Source organism: Psittacula echo, assembly GCF_963264785.1.
Source record: "Psittacula echo genome assembly, chromosome: 1".
Lineage (NCBI taxonomy): Eukaryota > Metazoa > Chordata > Aves > Psittaciformes > Psittacidae > Psittacula > Psittacula echo.
In genome coordinates this window covers 30,304,075-30,327,943 of record NC_137735.1, presented here as the reverse complement: position 1 = coordinate 30,327,943, position 23,869 = coordinate 30,304,075, and the positions used below count along the sequence as shown (strand labels likewise).

The following is a 23,869-nucleotide window of genomic DNA, read 5'->3' as shown; positions in this document are numbered from 1 at the left end:
GTCTTTCCTGCAATTGCACTTACTTGCCTTATTTTATGTCTTTGAATTGCTGTTCTTGTTTGAGCATGGGATGAAGAAACAGATGCTTCCCTTTAAAACTGCTTGCGTTTTCTTTGCATTCATATATTAATGCAAGAAGGTATGAGAGATGATCTCAGAATTAGTTGATCTGGAAAGCAGCATGCAGCCTAAAGCAAGAGATGTCCCATAACATGAGGCATGAACATCTGTTGTGAGACATGAACAGGGGAGGCTGAGCAGCAAGTAAGCAGAGAGTGGAGAAGAACCTTGGTTTAATGGAGAAAGAAGAGAGATTGGATCGAAAGGGAAGGAAGGCAAACCCCAAGGAGTTTAGAGATAGGAAATCTTGAACCAGAAGGCAGAAGGAATTGATGGGAAATCTATTGCCATTTGTTGATTCCAGTTAATTGCTGGCACACAGATCACCCAGCAGGTGATGCTGGTGAGGGAGATGTAGTGGTAGCTAGAAAACCAGAGAGGAAGTGTCTCCAAGAGGACATGGGTTAAAAGATCTTAATTTGGCCTCTGATGTTGCCTTCTCCAAAGATGAAATCCATATTAACTATCACAAAGCACTTTGTGCACATTCTTAGCACTCTTAAACTACTCTGGGAATGTCAATTTATTTTTTTTTATTCTTTAAGAGCATACATAATTAAAAATCCTGATTTTGCAAATACTTCTTACTATCTGTGCTCTCCCATTTGCACTAAATTTGGGATTGTGTGCATAGGCGAGATATATGCAAATGCAGTAAGTAATTGGAGGTTTAATCTACATTTCTATGCACAAGGAATGGTTACAGTTCAGTTTAGAGCTGAGTAAAATTTTCTTTCACTGTGTCATTGACAGAAAATACTGACTTGTTGAAAGTCTTTCATGGGAATGTACCAATTTCCGTCATGCATCTGGCAAAGGCTTTTCAGCTGCAAGCTGACTCTCAAAAGGATAGATGAAGGATACCTAGTGATTTGAATTTCAGCTCTCCTTTACATAGTGGGAGATTCTTGAATTGAATCCAACCAGAGCACAGATTTGAATGTGTTCTCTGACAAGTCAGATAAATACTGTAACACCAGTGCTGTTTAGCAGGTTGGTAGTGTCTGTATCTCTGTTTCTAAATTTAAAAGTTTGAACAATTTTGACCTAATTCTGTTGAAACAGAAGATTTGTGGAAGATGAAGATCTCCAAAAGTTTGTTCCTGTTCTAGAATTTCTTTGTAAGCAAAAGTTACTAGTTTGTATTCAAAATACTGAAGTGCTATAATTTGAAGTGAAGCAAATGCTCTTTAAGAAGGGAGAAAAGCTCTTTTCCTGCCTCTGCTCACTGGGCCTTCTTACAACCTGATTGTGTAGATGTTACTAGTTAATGTTCTGCAACAGAAATTAAAGTACATGTTTCAGGATTGAGATATCCAAGTACGTTTTTACCTATCCTTAGTTGCTTTTCTTCTTTGGTTCTAAGAAGGTTAATATTAAAACTAAGTAGTATTTCCAGTAATTATAAATCTCCTCCAAAGATACAGATTCTCAGAATGTTCATTTTGGCTGGGGGAGGGGGGATAAATGTGAATTGTGCCAAGTCAGGCATTGTTTTTCATGTGATTGCAATGTCAGCCACCTGCATTTGTTCACATGAATTCTTCAAGCCATGTTATGCTCTTGTGGTTTGAAATGGAGACAAATTGCCATGTGTTCCTACCCATTGTCATGGGAAATTATGAAGACCAGTTACAGCTGTTTTGATAATTGGTCAGATGCTCTAGTTAACTTTATTAGTATGAACTAATCTTCGCATTGTTTGCTCAGCATAAATGACCAAATCAGAAGCTTAGTTTGATTGAGCCCTTATGAAAAGTTAGAAAGCAGCCAGGCCTGCAGTTTCTCAGTGCAGCAGGAAAAATAATCGTCTTCTATTTCCATGTTCTAGACATCCAGGTTACTTCATGGAAATCAGTCAGCTCAGCTTATCCTTTCTGCTGCTTTCCCACTACAACAAAGCACTTTTACTCAGTCCCACCACCAGCAGCATCAGTCTCAGCAGCAGCAGCAGCAGCAGCCACTTTCTCGACACAGAACTGACAAGATGACTGATCCTTCCAAAGTGCAGCCACAATAGCGTGGGGCTCTGCCGCTTCTTGAAGCAAACTACCAGGAGGGGGCTGCTCCACCAGCAGTTGCACTGAGGCTACAGAGGTAGCAGTACAAAGGCTTTCTAACACCACAGTGTTGAGATCAGCTTCTAACTTCTGGAATCTGTTAAGAAAAGCCACAAGATGATGATGGGGACATGGCCAACTTTGATAGTTGCCCCAGTTTCTTGTTCTAAAGGATTTGCTGCCATGTGTTGATTTGTCCAGGTGAAATCTCAAAATGTGACTGAAATGTAAGGGATGCTGAAAATACTGGGTTTTTTATCAATCCTGTACATTTTTAAAGTATTAAAATGGACTTGGAGTAATTGTTTGAATTAGCAGAAGAAAAAAAAAAACAAATGCCAGGAATATAGTCCAAAAACCATCTAATTTTTTTCAGATGATTATAGGACAGTAAATATTTTAAAAATGTTGTGTGAAATCCAGTTCTCTGTTGTACAGATGCTGTAAAATATTGTGTATATGTCTGCATAAAAGGAGAAAGAGCAAAATATTTTATATGATGCATGAAAATGTAATCTGTTATTTGTAGGTTTGAATATGTTTCCCTAAATTCTCACGCCATACTCAGACTAATGTTTTCCTCTGTTCTACCCTTTTGTTTACAACATGATGCATCATTATTTTCACCCTTAATGTGGGCACAAGTCTCTTGTTTGTGCTTTGTCTGTGATGTCAGGGTTTGTTTGGTGAGGTTTAGTGTGTTGGTTAGTTGTTCTCGAGGTTAAATTATTGATGAAGCCGTTTGAACTGGTGATCATGCATCAGGGTTCAGGACATTCAGATTCGTGAATATCATCCATCATTTCATAATTGATTCATCGCTTTATTTGAAAAACAAATAGGAATTTGCACTGCTTTCTTGTGGATGGTTTGGAATTTTATTCCCCAAAGCTATCTTTTGATATAGTTCATAGTTGGAAATATTTATGTAAAAGGTTTAAAAAAAATATGACAGCAATTTTCAAGAATGTTTCAGTTATAGGAGTAATTTGCACAAAAATATATTTACATTTAATAACCTTTTGGGCACTTTTTAACCACTTTCTCTGTGGTGAGAATTGTAACTTGTTAAAATACGTTGGAATCTTTTTATTCTCCTTCAAAAATTAGAACTGATTCAGGGTCATTTTAACAACAACAACAAAACCCATAGTGCCTTGATTTTAATTCAGGTGATAATGTTTAACATCTTGAATTACAATGTCTTGAATCTGTAACCATTTCCAATTTTGAAGTCTTAGTACATTGTCAATCAAACTTGTGTATCTACTTCATAGATATTTCTGTATTGTGTTGATTTTATAGTGGTCTGAGTTGAGACCATGATCATTTTGGGCTGGTACTCCCCCTCAAACACTAGCCAGGAACAGAGGAGTCTCTCAGATCTCAGACTTGGAAGGTAATACTTTTTAGAAGATTAAAAGACCTAAAAGTACAGAACTCCTTTTGCAGGAGGAGGAATATTAAGCTGATTTTGTTGTTGTTGTTTTGGGGTGTTCTATTTGTATTCATCTTCATAGCATTTAAAGTGTGTTTTGGGGGAGATCATGATTGCATTCAGCACTACCAGGCTATTGATTTAAGAGATATCACTGAACTAAGACTTCAGAAGGCAACTTCACTCGATAAAGAAAATAAAAAGTTCCAACAGATATGATGTGCTATTTTAAGTAAATGTTCAGTAGGTTTTTATGGCACTAGTTTGTGGAAACCAGAACTTCAGAGGAAAATGAATAAATGCTGATAGATTCTGATAATTAAACAGTAAAAGCAGTTAAAATTAGTACTAGGGAGGAAAAGCTGGATTAAGCTTGAATACTGAGGAGGAGTTGAATGAATGTAACCAAATGGTGATGGACTGTTTTGTACTATGAAACAGTTTGATTGTATTGCTGGATGAACCAAACCCGCAGGAAGGTGTTACCAGTTTAGCCAAGCATGTTGGTTGCGTTTTGAGGCTAGCCTTTGCCTCTGCATGTGTCATATCATTAGATCTTTGTTATTCCCCAGTTATAAAGCAAGCATTTGGCACCAAAAAGCACGGAAGTGAATAAAGAAGGAGAGAGAAACGGTACCAAAGAGAATCAAATTGCTTTCTGCTCCAAGAAACCTCTTGCAACCTGGAGCAAGGAACAGATGCCAATACCAAACATAGCAAGGAACACTCCCCTTCTATAAAGGGATTTCTGGCATTCTCTGGGCTGGAATACTTGTCAGAAACCTGTTTGTGTAGAGTTCTATGTGCAGAAATCCTGCCTGGCTCTTCTATCCCTACCGTGCCATTCCACCTGTTTCTGAATGAAGCTGCGTTTGGCTACAGACGTCTGTGCTATCAGTACTTTAGCTTAGTGGAAAATAGGCTAGATAAAAAAAATAACCAATTATAGCACTAAAAAAGAAAACTGGAAGAGCTTTAATAGTGCTGTTAAACTATTGAATAGGGGTAAAGTGGGTTTATTAAACTATTACACTGCGAATTACAGAAAATAGAGATCCCAGCCAGGTGGGTAACGGTGCAGCTTTTTATGTAAAGCTTCATTTAAATTTCTCTTCCAATTTTCCCCTTCCCAGATACTCTGGTGTGCTGCTATAGGTCTGTAGGTAAAAAGGCTAAACTAGGTGAGGGAGGAATTAGATGATGACGACAGCATGGTTGCTGAAAGAGAACTATAGAAATGTACGCTTTGATGAAGAAGCTTTTTGTAACCTCAGAGAGAGGTCATTCAGTTACAGAACTACCAGCTACTACAGAAAGGCTTAGAAGATGGGGAAATTCATAGAAACTGGAAAAACATAGCACACAAATCAGGCAAACTTCTAATAAAAGCGAGTATGTAGGACTTGGTCCTGATTCTGTGCAAGTATGCAGATGCTTTGTTTCACAGGTAGTGACTACAAAGTGTGTATCTAAAGGCTCTGCAGCTTCTCCTGTTGCTGAATCAATTGCCGAACTGTCCTTGATTTTTAATGGGAAGAGGACCAGGCTATCACCTCTTTCTTAATCAGCCTTTTGCTTCTGCCCGACTCATTTACCACTGTCATAGACTTATTTGCAACATCCTAATAAATAGCATGATAACGGATGCTGTGATGCTGCAGGTTCTGGAGCATAACCTTTAGGGGTTGATTCTGACAGAAGGGAAGGAGTCTGTTAAGGAGAGGATTTGATTTCTGAAGAAATGGGCTGGTGGTAACATAATGAAGTGAAAAGGCAGCGTAGTTGCATGGAGTTTAGGAGACACATTGTTTGCCTGCAGTGGGTGAGGATTTGAAGAAAAGCTTCTATGATAACTTCAGAGAAAAAGAATATAGCTATTTTTATATTATATTTAATATATATTATATTTGTATATAAATATGAAAGGATTCTAGTAGGAGCTCTCCATATGCCTTCCATTTCATCTAGAAGGTTGTTTACCTTCTGCACTACAGTTCCAGTGTGTCACCACCACCTTCTGTGGGCATCTTGCCTACTGCCAAACACCAAAATGAGTAACCCAGTATCCTTACAAGAGATAGATAGGTTTCATTTCAGCTTTATGTAAAAATGAATAAAAGAAAGCTATATCAGGCAGTTTTTCACAGAAAAAGAAATTATCTTAAGACTCAAATAGCACTTTGTTTTTATTTTTTTTGTGAGTAATAACAAGCACTTTACTGAAGAGACTATTGGAAAGCAGTTTGTTTAGTCAGTGAAACTGTTTAAACGGGGGGGGGGGGGGGGGGGGCGTATCGAAGAATAACCTGCATAAAACTGTCAAAAGAGGCATTTCTGGAAAATGTTTCTTTAACACGGTGATCCTTTGAGGCTCAAAGTGCAAGGTTAAAAAGGCTTCTAAAACCGGTTGCCTTTGTGTTTTACAAAGCGGCCAGGGGAAGGGATTGCTGGTGATAGCTTCCCTGGGAGGAGGGTTTGTGAATTGCACAGTTGCCTATGAGAGAGAATCATCTGGAGGCTCATTTGCCTGCTCAATAGTTGTAAGTGTCCCTTAGGATTCTAATTTGTGTGGAAATGGTCTGAAGGTTTAAAGATGTGGCCTTTTTCAGATGTTGAAGTCGATTCAAGAACTGTTTCTATTTTCAGAGATTTAACCCAGGTGTTGTCATGAGTGTGTTTAATGTCATAGCATCGGGAGATGTCAGATGTGTCAGATTCTCTATTTGAAATAATGATTAAATGTAGATGCACAGTCAGGGAGCTGGAAAATTGTTATTTTCATTAAAAGGGAAAAGAGACTAGTTTTAATAATTAACCTTTTATTTTTTTACTTATCCCTGGTGGAAACAGTTGAAGAGAATGAATTTGGATGAAGGAAAGATGTATTTAAACAAATCATAGTAGATGAGACAACTGTGAGAGAACACTTGGAATTGTCTTGGCTGTCCATGAGACTGGACAGTGGCTTTTTCATTATCATGATTTTTTAACACTACATTCCTCGTTTTGTTTTTTTAACAGGTGATTTTAAGCTCTGCTCTGCTTCATGCTATGTCATCTGCATGAGTTTTGCCAGCATGATATGCTATAACTCAAAGGAATTGTACCTAATTAAACCGGGGGGGAGGGGGGAACACAAAACACTGTGTCTGAACAAAATACTGTATGGCCTAAATAGAGACCCCAGCTAAGACTGAGAGATGCTGCATTAATAGACAATCAAGGGGTGATTATTTATGAAACACTTCTGGGAATGGTCTTAAAGCTGTTACTGCTTTGAAAGCAGTTGGCGAGTTGTGTTTTTTTTACAAGCAAGGTAAAAATTACTTACTTTCAGGTACATCCGGTTGAATTTTGAGTTTTGAACAGTGTTGGGTTCACAGTGGCTTGGGTTTCAGTTCCATTCTGTATGTTTTTAACTGGCATTAGATTTGTATACGTGAAAGAAAACAAACAGAAAAATCCCAGTTGATGTCAGGAAATGTAGATACAGTTCCCTGGTGTTCATGTGACCATTACTAACTGTCAATTTTTTAACTGAATAAATGTAACTCATTTAAAATCTTGCTTTTTGTACCTTCTGACGTTCCAGAAGTGGTGTTTCCGAGTTGCTCCGTGTCAGTTTTATCCACGTTCCTCCACTGTAACAAAGGCACTCTTCCCCCCACCCACAGAACCAGCTTGTGAGAAGGTGCTTGATGTGGATTTTACCTTCTCTTCCCTACCCAGGCCAACGACTTGTGAGATGTCAGTAAAACACTCACTATATTTCCTTTTAGCTGTCTTCTCTCTGTATCTCTTGATAAACTGATGCCCGACTCCGAAGGTCAGAGACCTTTGACTTGTGTATTTGCATTTCTGCCTTGGAACTTACACAGCACTTGTGTGAACCTGCAGAGCTTTGAACTGCTTTTGTATCTTAACATGTAGGGTCCCTATTCTTGCCAAAGGATGGAGAGCGCCGCAGGGCCTTGGCATGTGCATGAGGGTTTTATCCAGCATGGCCCTTCCCTCACCGCCTGGCATGGGCACAACATCCTCCTTTAGTTCTTTCAGCTTCCCTCCCTGGGCATTTCTTCTGCTGGGGAATTGTCAAAGAACAGTAATTTAAAGGTGTAGCTATGATCTGAAACACCAGCTGTGCCACTTGAAAAGGAAGCAGAGACATTTAGCTGAGAACACAACTTCAGAGCATCAGTTCTCCCTTGAAAGATCAGGCTGATAATGTGTAACCTCTCTGTGTAGGCTAACCCTGTCTCCACAGTCCTTTTGCACTGATACAAGTATACACATTAATAACTTGACATTAATTAAATGTTCAAGGAAAGGTGGGAGGGAAATCCTGTACCTAAAGCTGAATGCCTGGAGGAGATGATAGAAACACCCATTTTTAAGGTCTGCAGTTCTTTTCTTTCTGTGGTATCACACAGGATGCCCATGTGAAGATACTGATCTGTTGCCTTTAGGAATTAATACTTGTGCAAGTTGTACATTACTTGTGCAAGCCACCTGGCTCCCCGAAGTCAAAAAACAATGAGCTACAGCAGTGCTGTAGTTAAAGCCTGTCAACACCCACCAGCGATAAGGCTGATACCGTGTGGCCAGCAAGATTATCAGCTTTCTTAAAACTGAACTTTGGAAACACCACTACAGCTTTCCATACAGTTATCAAGAAAAAGAGCTGTAATTGGAACTGCTGCCACACCTGGAGCAATGCTGTTCAATGGCATTTTGCTGTAGTGCAAACTTCGAAACAAAACCCATGCTTCTATGAAAGTGCAAGGATTAAGTACTTGTAAAGATTAGCAATCCAAAAGTGAGCTGCACTTCTGAGTCTTGGCCATTAGTGATATAAATTCCAGAAGATTTCAGCTGTTCAAGGGTAACCTGTAACAGCAAGGATTTCCACACTGTTCCTAGCACTTCTTGTAGCATGGTCTCCATCACTGTCAGACCCTTTGGCGACTGCATTTTCACTTGGGAGGTACATTTAAGTAATCCAGAAGAAATGCACAATTATAGTACAAGCCACATGGAGGTGGAAAACATTATAGGTTAAATGTAACCTGTACCTACCTTAGCGAAAGCCCGCAGGTGTACCTTGACTGAGGGTGCTGACTGCAGGGGCTCACAGGTCATCTATGGAAAAATGCCATGTCAGTTCACAAGTGCTGTTACATCACCGTTTCCATGGCTCTGGACATTAAGAATGACTTGGGTTATGAGGCTGAAATTGCCTGAGCCTCATTCAAAATCAGAGATGCTTCTGCCCAGCCACCAACCCCTTTCTAAGCAGGTGTTGTAAAACCAGTTACATGGACAAGCTGTGGTGTGCTGGGGCCTCTCACAGCACAGGCTGAATGCAGCCCCTCGAGAACCTCCACGTTTCCAGGCTTGGTACCTGAGGAGTGTGTCTCAAAACAGCAAGGCCAAGCACCGCCCTGCACACATTCCTGGTTTCATTACCCCGGGGAGAGCAGGAGCTGTGCTTGTGTTCACAAGCATGTCCTCTGAAAAACTTTGTCCTGGCAGCACAAAAGATCAGCAGTTTGCCTCAATCTTCACTCCCTGCACACATGCAGTGCAGTGAGACAGGCTTCACCCTAAGGATTGGATAGAGGCACCTTCCAAAGTAAAGCACAAGCTTCTCTCATTTTAAACATCTCAGTTGATGTGAGGTTTTTTCACCCCAGTAGAACTGACTCATCTCCATCTTGTTCCTGTTGCCTGGAAATGAGTAGTTGCAGGCAGCAGCACTGTTCAGCCCCTGCTGCGTGCAGCTGCCATCAGAGCTGCACATTCCTGCTTTAGACAGTGCTTTTGAGGCTCCTGTGGCCACAACTGGAATCAGCTGAATCTCATCCCCACAGGGAGAACAGCCAGATGGACAGGAAGCTGGGGTGCGGGGGGAGCTGCCCGATTCCCATGCTGCAGATGCAATAGTTTGCAGAGTCTTCCCCTCTGCATTCAAACACTGGCTCACTGTATCTCACATTCTTCAACTACAAAGGAAAAAGAAATGGCATAGGGCTGTGCAATTAAAACTTCAGCTGGTTACCTTGTTTGTTTCATACTCTAAAATGCAAGGCAACCCCCAAAACAGCCTCTGTTTAGAGGGGAAAGAGCACTCTCATTTATATGGTTTCTTCCTGAAAAGCGAGGCCTCAGCATTCCCCAGAGGTACCACTATCTAGGAAGAGGCTGTGCGCAGTGCCTTGTGACAGAAACAGTTATAAAACCCCATCAGCACAGCATCAAGCCTGCTCTGTGGGCTGGAACCTTGAGGTCTGGCAATTCCCAGCCCTGCACATTGCTCCTCCAGCCCCCTCAAGAGCCACACAGATGCTGCTGCCACAGACTGAGCTACAGGTGCAGCTGTGTTTCATCCACATGAGCAAGCTGAGGCAGCCAGAAACACTGAATGCTTCCCCCCAGGTGACATTTCATGCCTGAAGCATCTCTATGAACACCCCACCTCCTCTGGTCTGACCACACACAGGTTCTGCTCAGCCTGGGTGCTTTAATGTACTGGCTTAATGCTCCTGCAAGTTAGCAAATGACAAAGGACAGCATCCTGGAAAAGAGGAAGCCAGCGCTACAGCCAGCTGCTGGAAAGACAAAATAACCCATTCCCGTATGCCCGGCTCCGCTGTTAAGGCACATTTCAGCTTACTGAGGATCTTGAAGGAAGAAGTGACATAAAGGTGCAAGCACACAAGCCCACTGAATTGCTTACCTCAGATGTACCCCACGGTTCTACCTCTGGGTATAAGGAGAAGTAGAGAGACAGTTTCTCTTACTAATAGATCAGCATCTTCCACTTTGGGCACAGCGTGGGGAAAGGAAGGGCGGGGAGCAGATTACTGCTCACGTGTCTCAGCATCTCAAGTGCCAGCACACAAGCTGTCACTGCAGCATCAGTCAGAGCTGCTCATATTCTGCCTTTGACATCTGTGCAGGACACCTCAGCCCAGGGACCAGTGACGCAGCTCACAGTGTTCCAGACTTCCAGCTCTAGTAAGCAGGCTTACATCACCTCACCAGCAGCACATGTAAACTACTGCTCCAAATGAGACTCGCCACCTTGAGAAAAGCATGGACAGAGGAGAGGCTTTAACAAAATCTGGAAGGTTTTGATGCAAACTCAGCCTGAAGGGTAAGAGGTTTTATCTATCTATAGATATACATGTAAGTATGTATGTGTACGCAGGCACTCCTGAAGATATTACCTGTATCTCGAGTTCCCAGGTACTCTGAGACAGAACAGAGCCACACACCTCCCTGATGCCACGCACAGGAAGTACAAGAATAATATATGATGAAAGCTGCTCAAATCCAAACACCTGAACCGGACACAAGGGTGCAAGTGCCTTGAGATGCTGTGAGAGGACTCCTGTTGTGCTGGAGACAGTGCAGCAGACACAGGGCTGCTAAAGATACACCAGTGGAGTCCTTGGTCACATTCAGCAAGCTCCAGTGACAGCCCAATAAGCTTCCTCACATCATGAAACATTCCAGCAGCTACTTGCCAACATTAAATCACTGTAACTAGCAGCAACTGCTACAGCACCTTCCAAAGCTCTCACTAAGATTTCATGAGCCATCTAGTTTTATAATGCATTTCCAAGGATAAGTTGATGTTTGTGCTTTTAAAAAGCACAAGAGACCACTGTTCAGACTAAGCGCTTCTGGCCCAGCTAGCACTAGAGCAGTCAAATACACTCCTATGACTGGTAAAAAGCAGCACTTCACATCACATGTAACTAAAATATCAACTTGGAAGCCACAGAAATTTGCTCTGCAACTTCACACTCACCTCTATAGCCATCACATTAAATAGCTTCATTTTGCTGTTGATCCTAATTGTTCTCCTATCAAAGCAGCTGTAAGGAGGACATACCAGATACAGAGCATGTGTTTCCAGGCTGTGGGAAAGACGAGGCTGTAGTTTCTGGCTACAATGCTTGGCTCAAAAGAGAAGAAAAAGAAATCCAACCACCAATAAAAAGCACAAACCCAAAACCCAACCCCACAACCCACAGCACCAAAGCAGCACAGTGCCTCACCCAGTAATGAGCATGGGCCCTGCCAGCAGCACCCTGCCTTCAGGCCAAGACATGAACATTCAGGCCTGGAGCCTGAAGTTGCAGCCTATTTGTGTACCACTGTGCATGACAGACATTGCGCTGCTGCATTCTTCAGAGTGTGAGAAATGAGGCATTAAGGGGTTCTTCTGGCAGAGAAACCTAGAAAAAGGATTAGGGACTACTCAGTTTGTGAGCTGCAAAGGTCACATCTGTAACGCTCCATATTACTTCAGGTTCAATGAAAGGCAGATGTGTAGTATCAGAAACCATATCTTCTATTTTACAAGAATGCTGCTGAGTGAACCTTGGGCAGTTATTTAGGCCATTAGCTCGGAATCCACATCACTGAAAAGCAGAGAAAAGCATGGAACCATAGAATCACAGAGGGGTCTGGGTTGGAAGGGACCTTAAAGCTCATCCAGTTCCAACTCCCTGCCATGGGCAGGGACACCTCACACTAGACCAGATTGCTCAAAGCCCCATCCAACCTGGCCTTGAAAACTGCCAGGGGTGGGGCAGACACAACTTCTCTGGGCAACCTGTGCCAGCGCCTCACCACCCTCACAGTAAAGAATTTCTTCCCAATATCTAATCTAAATCTCCCTTCTGTCAGTTTAAAGCCATTCCCCCTTGTCCTGTCACTTCATGCCCTTGTAAAGTCCCTCTCCAGATTTCCTGTAGGCCCCCTTTAGGCACGGGGAGCAGCTCTAAGGTCTCCCTAGAGCCTTCTCTTCTCCAGCTGAAGAAGCTCAGCTCTCTCAGCCTGTGTTTCTGCAACCCACACATCGTCAGTGCTTAACATTTTCAAAATCTTTGTAACAGTGGCATTTATCAATATCCAAAATAAATACAGTACACTTTCCTCACCTGAAGGTAAACCTTTGTAGCAGGAATTACAGGAACCATCAAAAACAATACTGAAAATAACTCAAATAGAGACACTATATTTTATTAATACTCTTCCAGATTACATTTCTATTCCTAAAAAGAAAACCAGGAACACATCTAAATCCAAGAATTCCATTATTGTTCAGTCCTGGGAATGGAATATTGTTAAGCTGGACCATTTTATTACTTTTCATATACTTTAATATTTCAAAATAAAATACAAAATAAAATACTAACGCCAGACATTGCATATTGACCATGGTAGGTTGTTAATCATCACACTTCTATTTCCTGATAAAAATCCCTGATTAAGAAGTTTTCCCTCTAAAGCAGGTTTATAAAATTCTCTGTTGGTGGCTCAGCCACTCAATGGTATAGGAACTGCTCCCAGGTTTCTTGTGGCTTAGATGATCTAGCCTTGGTGCACCTGGGAAAAAGAGTCCTTGGAGGTGGGAGCCAGCAGCAGTTTGCTCCTTAACGCCTTCTGTTAAGCAACATGGAACAAGCCACAGCCTGCTTCAGGAAGCCTTAAGAATCCTTTCTTGAAGAAACAGGCAAGGTGGCTGGGTGCAACAGAGGAAACCTCAACACAGAGTAGATCCTCAGATCTCAGCTGAGCCAGGCCCAGCAAGCAAGAAAACCACACACATCCCACCGGGGGAGCAGGCACCACAGAATAACAAACCAGATAACAAGCAGATCTCCTCTGCAGAAGCTGTCCATGAACATGTCAGTCCCATGAATCATTCGCTATAAAAAGTTCAGTGTCTCATCTTCAGTGCTTGTTCACCTACAATCTGTACATTATATACAAAAATGCACAAGGATCACTGCTTGGTGCTTCCAATCCTTGTTCCTCTGCAGTGATGAAAAAGTTTAAAAACCAGAGTCTGGACTTATAAATAGTGCAGAAAATGCAAACGCTAAGAAGACAATGCCTCCTATGATTGTCACTGAAAAAAAACCACAAACCAAAAAGAGATTAGAAACTGAGAGTTAAACATCTTCCATGACACATTACAAATTTATTTTTAATGCCATATTCCCAAATAACCTTAGTTTAAAATTCATGCTGTAAATCATGGACGTTGTTTTCTAGCTCAGTGTCAGGATGCCCACATGCCACCCCACTGCCTAACTGCATCTACAAGAATATATTCTGGTCCTTGGAAGGAAACTTTCTTTTATTCTTATTACTTTAGTAAGTATAAAACTGAGGTTGACACGTCCTGCTGAATATTTGGCTGGATGGGGGGAAATAAGATACAATATTCTCATGCTGAAGGAAGCCAGCAGGTAAGGGTAACATACTAATGAGGGTGGTTTGTACAGTTCAGGTAACTATATTGAAAGAGACAGTATAAAAAAAATACCATTTACAATGGCCACAATCGGCTAGAGGATAGGACAGTATTCCAGAAAAGCCCCACTGTGTATGTTCTCCTACTCTTCTCTAAACAAACTAACAGGCTAGACAGCTCTTTTGTCTAACCTAACAAGGCTAGTCCTGTGGCCAAAGATCCACACTGAGCTTTATTAGGAGCATATTAAATCATTGTGAGATTAGCATTTTGTCACCAATTTCCTTGGCAAACAGACACCACAGAATGCATGTTTCACTTTTTGCAGTGAAGTTGGCTTTTAACAACCTCTGCAACTGCAGAACAAATATTCATAATGAGCATTTGCAGGAAGCAGCTTCACAGAATCCTTCCTGGGAGCAAGAAATCTCACCACATGACAGGATCCATAGCTGAAGCAAACTGCAACCTAATCTAAGGGAAAACCACCCAATATAACCTTACTGGTCATTCCTGTTACAGACAGCAGGTATGATAAAAAAACCCAAACATTTATGTCACACAAAGTAGATTTTAAAGCTTTTTATATGGCTGGCATACTTGTAACTATGCAGTTGTTTTGCTCACCTGAAGGTCTGCACTCAATTGTAACAATTTCACTGTTGTGAACAATAAATACAAACTATCCAAAATACTGTATTTCCTTCGTCTGGTCTTCTGCAAGCCAGCTAATAGTGAAGCAAAACATGCTTCACCAGTGCCCATCTTTAAACCTGGAGCTACAATACCTAAATCAGAGTCAGTGAACTGTTACACTCAATTAGATGCACCCACCCTGTGCAGGCTCAGCCTCTACCTGGCAGGAGGGACAGGAGCCTTGGGGACAGTGCTGGGCATACCCCACAAGGGGAGCTCACTACGGGGCAGGGTACAGGGAGGTGGGATGGAACACAAAGGCTCCAAAGAAAATAAAGTTTTGGGGTTTTCCAGAAGGTTTGAGAAACACTGTTCCGAAGCACTTACAGTCATTCACACCACAGACATGACCAACATTAATGCACTGTTTTGACAGGAGTGAGTTTTCACTTACCAGTCCTAACTGATATTTTTTGTGCTATCATTCTCCCTCCGATAACTGCTAAACCAGTGCATAGGCAATGCCCCACTGTGCCTCCTACCGCCACACCATAGGGGTCCTGAGGAAAAAACACAGGAGGGCAACATCAGCACAGTTGAAAACCCACTAGCCCTACGACAACCTCCTGCCACGAAGGAGTACCACCTGGGTTCCCTGGTTGCACAATGTCAAGTATGTAGGATTCTCTGGTGTTTGCTCTGCCCCACTATCTATTGCTGCCTCAAAGACCAGTAACAGTGTACATCAGCTGTGAGACAGACTTAAACCTAAACCTGACTAGTACAGGAGCATATGGCATGTTTCAACCAAAAAGCATCTTCAAGTTGTTAAATACAGATCCAGAAATCATTCTGCTGTACTGAAACAATTACACAACCTCTGGAGGGAAGGTGGCAGCTGTTCAGAAGCACAACATGCATCAGCTGGAAGAACACCAACCTCACTATAAAGGAAAATAAATCCATGAGCTACAAATGAAAGCTTTCAAGCTTTCGGAAGCTAAAACATTCCAAGTCCCATGTCCGGCTTCAGAAGCTTGTGTTCTATTCTCTGCCTCCCTGTTTCACTCATCCAGAGAGGGAAGCAGGAAAGAATTTAAGTACAGAGGGTAATAAACTGTTTTCAAATTTACTGTCAACAACAGCTTTCACATCACTGCATAGCAAGCAGCTACATGAAGAACTCTACTATATGTGGAGTTTTCTCAGATCCACTTACAAATTACACATATATATTGAACGCCTTATAAAAGAGAAGACTTCAGCATTAGAAACAGAGAAGAGTCTTTTTAACAACTGACAGCGAAAGCAAGGTACGAGCATGACTTTCTGCTGTACAAAGATGAATGAGGGAAAGTACCGTTGGGTCCCCTCTACATTTATTAGTGAGACTTTTAGCTCCAAGAGGAAAAAAGCTGCTGCCATCACATGAGGAATGCATGAAATCTCTAACACACAGGTTGGAAGCAGGGGTGTGCCAGTACAACACACTTGCCTCCAGGATCATGTTCCAAAATTCCTGGAAATCCCCATTTCCTATCTCCCCCACTTCCTTTTCAGATATCTCTACAGCCCCCTCAGCTGAGGGTGGATCTCGCCCCATATCCCATATGCCCTGATAGGTAGCAAGCTATGATGGTTTCCCTCGGCATAATCTGCAGAAGCAGAAGTGTACTCAGATCCAGCAGCTGAAGCAAAGCCAGTCTAGTAGGATGCTACTGAGTTTCCTTTTCTGCTTCCTTAAACAAAAGAACAAGTCTTATACACAGTAAACTAGTAAGGTGTAAAATCAAATTCTTCAGGACTGCTGTCAGGACTTGATTCATGAAGACAGACTTAACTCATTCCCTTGGTATATGCACTGAAACAACCAAATTATCACCCTTTTTTTCTCCAAAGGAGCCACATTTTGTTTGTTGTGACAGGATAGGGACACTACTCCATGAGCAGTCACAGAGGTTTGGGGTTTTTTCTTTTCTCTGAGGAATATATGGTCACAGCTGACTTACCACACTGCTCAAATATAATTTCTTTCCTCATAAGCATTTCTGTAATGATCCTGCTATGTGTCTGTGAAGTACTCACATAAGGATTTAGCTGAATATATTATGAAACAAGGGAATATAAAACAGTCCCACAGATAAAATGAAAAAAGATCCAGACCATAATCATTCACTGATTTTGAAAGCCAAGATCAAGATATATCTTCAAGCCATTTTTTGTAGTATTTGTTTTTGTAGCACTTATACAAACACTTCACATGCTAAAGGCACAACATCCCATTCTTTAGTTGCAATGCTCGACACTTCACAAAGGAGACCACAGGGTCTGATGGATGCTACCTAATGGAACACTCAGAAAATGCAAACCGGAAGTCAAGAACCACCTGTGACAAGATGGGCTTAAGCAGTATATAAAATCTGGCCAGAGGCAATAACAATTCCTCATTTTCCAAGATGGCACGTAACTGACTGAACAATAAGATCACCCTCTCATCCTGCTGTTCCCTGCCTTGTTAGCACTGAACACCTTCCCTACACTGCAGTAGAGACAAGAGGTTGCGTCAGATTATAGCCTCCTTCATTACACAGTCCTGATTTATTCCTAGGGAAGGTCTGGAAGTAGACTGAAAGAAGCGTGAGTCCTAGGGCAGACACGCAAATTATCTCACTCCATGAAAGAGCACAGGTAAGCTACTTGTGTTTATTAAAAGATTGACTATAAACCTTAACTTTCCTTTAAATATACATTCCAATCATCATGCTGAATACAATTTCATTTACAGTATTACCTACTGCACAGCAGTTTAGGGTTTATTTTAGTTCTATACACTGTACCATATTCACTTAGATTTTTAAGATGAGGTATTTTTTATGAGCTTTAAGTTTGGTGGGATAAAGGTTTCTTTTAAAACTACTGTATTAAAACCATACAACCACACAGATAAAGAAGCATCTGTTCTGTAACATCTCTCAACACTAACAAAAAACAATTGTATTCAGCTGCCTGATAGAAAACCAACTATTTCCAGAAATGCCTGTGCAGTCCCAGTCACATAATGATAGTTTTTATACAGAGCTTCAGTGCATTTATTTTCAGGTCCTGGCACAGCTGTAACATTAAGTAAGGCACAGCAAGGCAGTAGGTGTGAAAATCTGATACCTCCTACCACAAGAGGATTTGGTCTCTCCCACTTCTCTGAGGGCAACCCAAGGAGAGCAAAAGAACAGCAGCATTCTGCAACACTCACCTCTCTAGCAGCCAACACTATGGTCGTTAATTGGGAACGATCACCCCATTCTGCTAAAAATGTTAAAGTAAAAGCTTGGACAAAGATTGGAGAAATAAAATGGAGCCACTTCTTCTGAGGTATAGTGGTGCTTGGCCCTGATTCCACATCTCCTGGCCCATTTAACAGTTTAGTTCTCTGAAGCTGTAGAAGACAAGGGAAAAAAAAACAACCAATCAATCATAAGATTAGAAATATCATCTGAACACCACGAATGAAATACTTAGACAGTAAAGCTGCCCATTTAGTGTCTAGAATGTTACTAGCCACTGATTACTGCATTATCAATATAAGACACCATTTAGAAAACTAGCTACATGTATGCACACACACGTGTGCACATATATATGCTTGTTATCACCTCTAACCTCCAGTTATTGTCCATCTTGTACTGCTTGCACTTACACAGCAGTTTCAGTACAAATGGCACATGGTTTATAACCACATATTTCCTCCTGTTGGGATCCCCCTCTTCCCAAGCAGTGGCTCTCACACTAGGATTTGGTAAAATTAGTGAAAACAAAACCCCCAAAACTCAAAAGAAATAAGATTAATACTCCACACTACTGCTTAGATGCGGGCCAGTGTATTTAGAAAGTTATTATAACAGAGACTTTGCTGCAACACTACAAATCTCAGCATTCATCTGCCTGCCCATAGAAAGAAATGAAAGTAGAGGCAAGAGTAAACTGTTCATGTTTTCTGCAAACGCATCAAGGAAAAAATAAAAATACCCACGCCACCCTATGCAAAAAGTCTCTCTTCTCTTGAGAAGCCAGGCTTGCCATGGAACTGGAATCACCTGCTGAAACAGCCTCCAGAGCCCACTTCTGTCCCATTTACTACACATTTTCTGTGTCAAATTATCAACTGCAGACACAGCTGAACACCCCAAACATGACAGTGCCATTCTGTAGCTTCATGGCTGTAACTGTTTCATCAGCCAGAATCCGCAGAAAGCTTATGACTTACTTCCTCATCTTTCTTTTTAATTTCTGCTTGAACTTCCTCCAGCTCTTCCTGACCCTCATCTGGACTCATTTTCAAGCCTTCCCGAAGCATCCGAATGCCAAAAATTGCAAACAGTGCCGTTGAAACATAGTATGTGTACACACGAGGAATAACTGTGGTAGCATAGCCAAACAAAACTGAAAAGAAAACAAACGTGTCATTTACAAAAATAAGCATGAGGATCATAACTGTTTTTCCCACATCTAAAAAATGCTTGCTAGCAAAGTCTGTAATTCAGATATCCACTGATAAATAAATACTGCATTTTTTTGTTGTGTTTATGTAAGTTTCTTCCCCTGCTCTAAGACAACAACACTTTAGAAACCCCAACCACTACTGGTCATGTCAGAGACTGAAGTCCATCAACATGCAAAGAGGCACACCAGGCAAAGTTGATGTGCTGCTATTCCCAAGAGTCAGTGCTGCTATTCTAAAGAGTCAGTCCCAGCAACATTATCATTCCCATCAAGGACTATGCAAGTCCCGCCTTCCTCCAAGCATGCCGTGAAACTATCATCTGTAAACATATTAAATTAGTCATGATGTATAGCAGTGTATACCAGTATACCATTTTCTTTATATGGCTACATGCTAGATAGCATCTCTTCCCAATCTTTTTATTTACCTGATAAACTTAGGATAAGATTTTCTACAAGTTAAGCCTACTAGTCATACTCACAAATCATCCAGCTGCATGAATTCACATCTGTCTTCTTTTGCCAAGTACAAATACCTGCACATTACTATTCACATCTCTCCCACACTCCCCACAAGCACACAACGTGACCAACTTTGATCTTCCTTTAAATTAAAAGCACTGATCCAACTCAGAGACCAAAGAGGTACCTCCATGGTGCACCTACTGTTATGGGTATGGAAGGCAATCAAATTAGGCCAAAACTAGTTCTCAAATAGGAACAGAACAAAGTACTTACTTCTTCACAAAGTAAGACTAGTTACCATTTTTTTGGCAGAAAAGGCCTGCATAAGCAAGAAGAAATTAAAACTCCACACCTAACCTTCAAGGCTGCTTGGACCACGCACTCACAACTGTCTCTGTTGTTTTATTCCACATGCAATTAGCTAAAAGAAAGCATACAATCTTAAGGTCCTTTCCAACCCTAACTATTCTATGATTCTATATCACCATGTGTGTTTTCTTGCATACGCAGTTAGAAAATGCGCTTAAATTACTACATAATCTGGACATTAATTCACACAGCCACTACCAAAAGTAAGACTATGAGACCAAAATTGATCAAGTTGTACTATTAACAAACACAACACATGCATATATGAATAACAGTATTAGTTGCACAGCTAAATAAACCAGGAGTTAAACTAAACTTATTTTTGAAGACTGAAAATACTAAAGTAAAGCAACGCAAGAAACTATACAAAAAGATTTTTTTAGCATTACTTGCATATATAAGCACAGACACAATGAAATAAGCAGAACAGTAAGGCAGCTTACTTTGACAAGCACAGCTTGAAAAAAACCACCCCAAGTAGTGAATACTTGGAGTGAGTTTAAGTGAGCATATTTTCATGAATCAAAGTGGGCAAAACCCTCAGGAATTTCCAGACACAGTTTGTATAAAATAAGGAGGCGGGAGGGGAAGGGAAGAAAGGCTCCTTTCTGAGAAGGAAGAAATCGTTGGGCACCTATAAACCAGAGGAAAAAGCAGAAAACAAAGCCTTTATGAAAAAACATCAAGAAAGATTTGAAGAAAGTATAGAAAAAGGGAGAGCCATAATGGGCAGGAGGAAAAGAGATCACATGATTTACGGAATAGCACATCACCTTTGGTACTAAATAACATTAAATGAAGCAAGCAGTGCAGAAGTAGAAGAAGATTCAAAGACTTATATCAAGTGAGTAATAGAAGAAACTCATAAAATGCTATCATTACACATAGTGCACATGGAAGCTGCTCCAAGACTGCAATAATAAATGCAGCGGTATATATACCGACAGCTACACACCCGAACACATTCACAGAAACACTTGCCAAGAAGCCTGAAGCCAGTTAACTGGCCATCTCCACAAACACTATTTTAATTATTCAGACATCAGCACATATACAATAAAATTTATGCTTCATCTGATGTACCTGAAGGCTGCTCTATTTTATGATCACGGCTAGGTAAGTATCCAGAGCTACAGGTTCCTCAAGTGCCACCTGACATCTCACTTCCTCCCCAGTTCTTGGATCTGTCAGTATCACCCATCCTGAAGGACTGTGGCAAAATATCATCTTCCACTTAAGCAGCTCCCAGAACAAATCCAAGCAACTACATGTACAGGGATACAAGCCAGACAAGGGTAATTTGTCATCATATTAAGAATCTTTTGCCTGAGGGGGAAAACCAGAAGTCACTCCTACATTTCCTTTAGGCACACCAATTTAACAGGAGCTAAAAACTGACAGAAACCAGTGGCCCCAGAATCAAGGAAGTCCTTAAGCTCCCAATCCTATTCCTCTTTCTTACTCTTATACTGAGGTCTAGGGAGCACAAACACCTCATTAGAGGTAAGAGCCTAAATATTCAATCTGAGCCATGGTCTCCAGGAAAACCTTCACACTCCCCTAAAACCAGGGAAGTGCATATACCTACTACCTTCACTTTAACTTCAATTAAGTTTTATTGATAAACATGTACCCAACACAGTTTAAGAGATCAAAGAGAAAAGAGTGCTAACCTGATAAACATGTCATCAGTCCCAAGGCAAGCATAGCACCAGCCAGTACAGTCAAACGGTTGTACCGCATTGCCATGATGGCTGCAATGAAGAAGGTCTTATCCCCCAGTTCTGACACGATGATGACCGATATAGCAGCCACAAATGCATGAATAAAGCCCAAATTAGTCTTGTCAGGTGACTCTTCATTGACAATGTGAACAGGAGCAACCAGCGAGGACCCCTTCTGTAGGGAAGGGGGAAACAACAAAAAACCCACTAGTTAATTAATAGGCTGCAACAGTTTGTAAAGTGGAGAGCCTCATATCTCTCCTGTCATACCACGCTGTGTAGTGTGACATTTTAAGTACACATCTCTCATGCAGCACTAATGATCATTAACTAGTTACTGGCTGCAACCTACCTCAAATTGCTACTTTACAAGCAGAGCAGGTCGTGCACTGCTGATTAAAACAGTACTTCACCATGCACACTACTACCAGGAGAACCACTATTACAACAAAACATGGGGAAAGCTGCTTTAGTTCAGTTCTAATATTGCTGTCTTCAGAATGCCTGGCTGTTTACTTTACCCCCTTAACCAAACAAGCAGTTTTCTGGCATAAGTATTGAGAATTAAACTCTTCAAACTAAAACTGGGTGACAAGGGTTAACTTAAGAGAAATACAACGTACTCTCAAAATCTGTTAGAATCACTTTCTTCCCTCGCACAATCTTGCATCTCAGCCACATTAAAATTTTGTGCAGGTTTTCATTAGCTTTTTATTAGCTTTTTTTTTTTTTTTTTACACGCTGTATATGTTCATAGAAAAGTAGCTTTAAGACTTCCAGTGGTCAAACCGGACTGGCACACTCCCCATTGCCACTTACCAAAGTGTTTACTTTTACAGAGGCTAAGATATCTATCATCAAAAACAAAACCCAGAACAAGGAAGTTGGTGTTCCCATGCTTGACCAGAAATGGCTAAGACAGCTTCGTTCAGCACATCCACCAGCAAAGACAGATTACAATGTGTTTTAACATGGTGACTTCCCAGCGTTCCACGTTTCAGGAGTGCTGCAAGTTTTTGGGTTGGGTATTTTAAGTTTCCATGCTCTATGTAATACACAGCAGCTTCCCAGAGCTCCTTCACCTTTAGCAGTGCTGTAAATTTTGGGGTTTGATATTTAAAACTTGACATGCTCTACATGCCACATCAAGCCATACGTCAGTGATTTTTCCACTCCTCTGCGTGTTCACCTGGCACCAGAACGTCCTAACCAAAAACACCATCTAAAAAGTTTTAACGTCAAGAAATCAACCTTAAATATTCAGGAAAAACTGGCAGGTTTTGAGTCACATCAAAGCCTGCTTTCACCTGTTTCTGTGAGGAAGACCTGTAAAGGTCGGTTCCCCTCCTCCTCCCCAGTATGCAAGCAAGCAGGGCACAGTACTTATCTGGTGAAAACAATACTAGCCTATTTTTCGTGTCGGACCTAAATTCCCTCTTTTTGTGCTAAAGGGCGGGAAAGCAGAAGTCCCATGGCCTTCCAGAGGAGAAGCGCCCTGCAGGCCGGGCCCGCCCCGCCCGCTGCGCTGTCGCGGCGGTTGACCTGGCGGCCCGGGGCCCGGCTGAGGAAGCGGGCGTCCCGCAGGCGGCCGGCGTGGCCCGTTCCCGCCTCACCTCAGCTCGCGGCTCGGCTCCCTGCGCCGCCGGCGGTGGCGGCAGCTCCTTCTTCCTGCCGGGCTCTTCCTCCGGAGCGGCGCGCAGCCCCGCCGGGGCCAGGAGCAGCAGCGCCGCCGCCGCCAACAGCAGCGCGGCGGCCCGCGAGAGGGGGGTCGGTGGCGAGGCCATGGCGGCCGAGCGCGGCGGTCCGGGGGGGGCGAAGGGGCACACGCACCGCACGAGGCCCCTTTAAGGGCTCCGCGTCATCGCCCTGCCCGCAGCGTCCCGGCCGCGCGACCCCGCAACCGTCCCCCAACCGCTTCCTGCAACAGCCCGGCTCGGAGGGGCGGAACCCTGCGCGCCGATTGGCTGCGGCCGCCGCTGACGGACGCCCCGCCCTGCGACCCGCCCGAGCGGGCGGGGGACCGCGGCGCGTCACGGCCCCCTGTGGGCCCGGGGCCGCTGAGGTGATACTAGCGAGTTGGCTTCTATCCCCTTCGCTGGCTCTCGGCGTCAGGAGGGGCCGGACAAGGCGTCCGTGCCGCTTTCCCGGGCGAGTCCAGGCGCGTCTTTCCCTCCGTTCGGAGTTGCCTGCTGGCAGGAAAGCGCGCCGAGAGACGGGAAACAGAAAGGATGCGTAAGGGAAAATACCTGCACAGAAATGGCCTGGGCTCATCCAGGTGTCTAAA

At 42.4% G+C, this 23,869-nt stretch overlaps 2 protein-coding genes across 25 annotated transcripts in view; one reads left to right on the top strand and one right to left on the bottom strand.

Moving 5' to 3' along the window:
- CLOCK (clock circadian regulator) overlaps positions 1–5,854 on the top strand; it is a 63,885-nt gene extending 58,031 nt beyond the window's left edge. For all 19 annotated transcript variants that reach the window (XM_080612254.1, XM_080612242.1, XM_080612244.1 and 16 more), the window contains one exon: positions 1,952–5,854. In XM_080612254.1, the coding sequence (XP_080468380.1) occupies positions 1,952–2,140 (189 nt within the window). In that variant the 3' untranslated portion in view covers positions 2,141–5,854. The remainder of the gene's footprint in view (positions 1–1,951) is intronic.
- A 66-nt stretch (positions 5,855–5,920) lies between these two features.
- Positions 5,921–23,502, bottom strand: TMEM165 (transmembrane protein 165). Of its 6 annotated transcripts, none has more exons than XR_013958808.1 (7): positions 23,199–23,502; positions 21,535–21,760; positions 18,792–18,967; positions 17,781–17,963; positions 14,985–15,090; positions 10,355–10,701; positions 8,698–8,757 (listed from the first exon to the last, which is right to left on the bottom strand). XR_013958808.1 is itself a non-coding variant. In XM_080638319.1 (6 exons), the coding sequence occupies exons 1-6, from the start codon at positions 23,367–23,369 to the stop codon at positions 6,996–6,998; spliced, it is 861 nt and encodes a 286-aa protein (XP_080494445.1). In that variant the 5' UTR covers positions 23,370–23,502; the 3' UTR covers positions 5,921–6,995. The 6 variants fall into 6 exon arrangements, 4 of the variants coding, with proteins under 4 accessions (XP_080494445.1, XP_080494444.1, XP_080494442.1 ...); XR_013958809.1 differs by lacking the exon at positions 8,698–8,757 and adding an exon at positions 9,521–9,620; XM_080638319.1 differs by lacking the exons at positions 10,355–10,701; positions 14,985–15,090 and adding an exon at positions 5,921–7,037 and having other exon boundaries at positions 8,695–8,757.
- Positions 23,503–23,869: the final 367 nt, after the last annotated feature.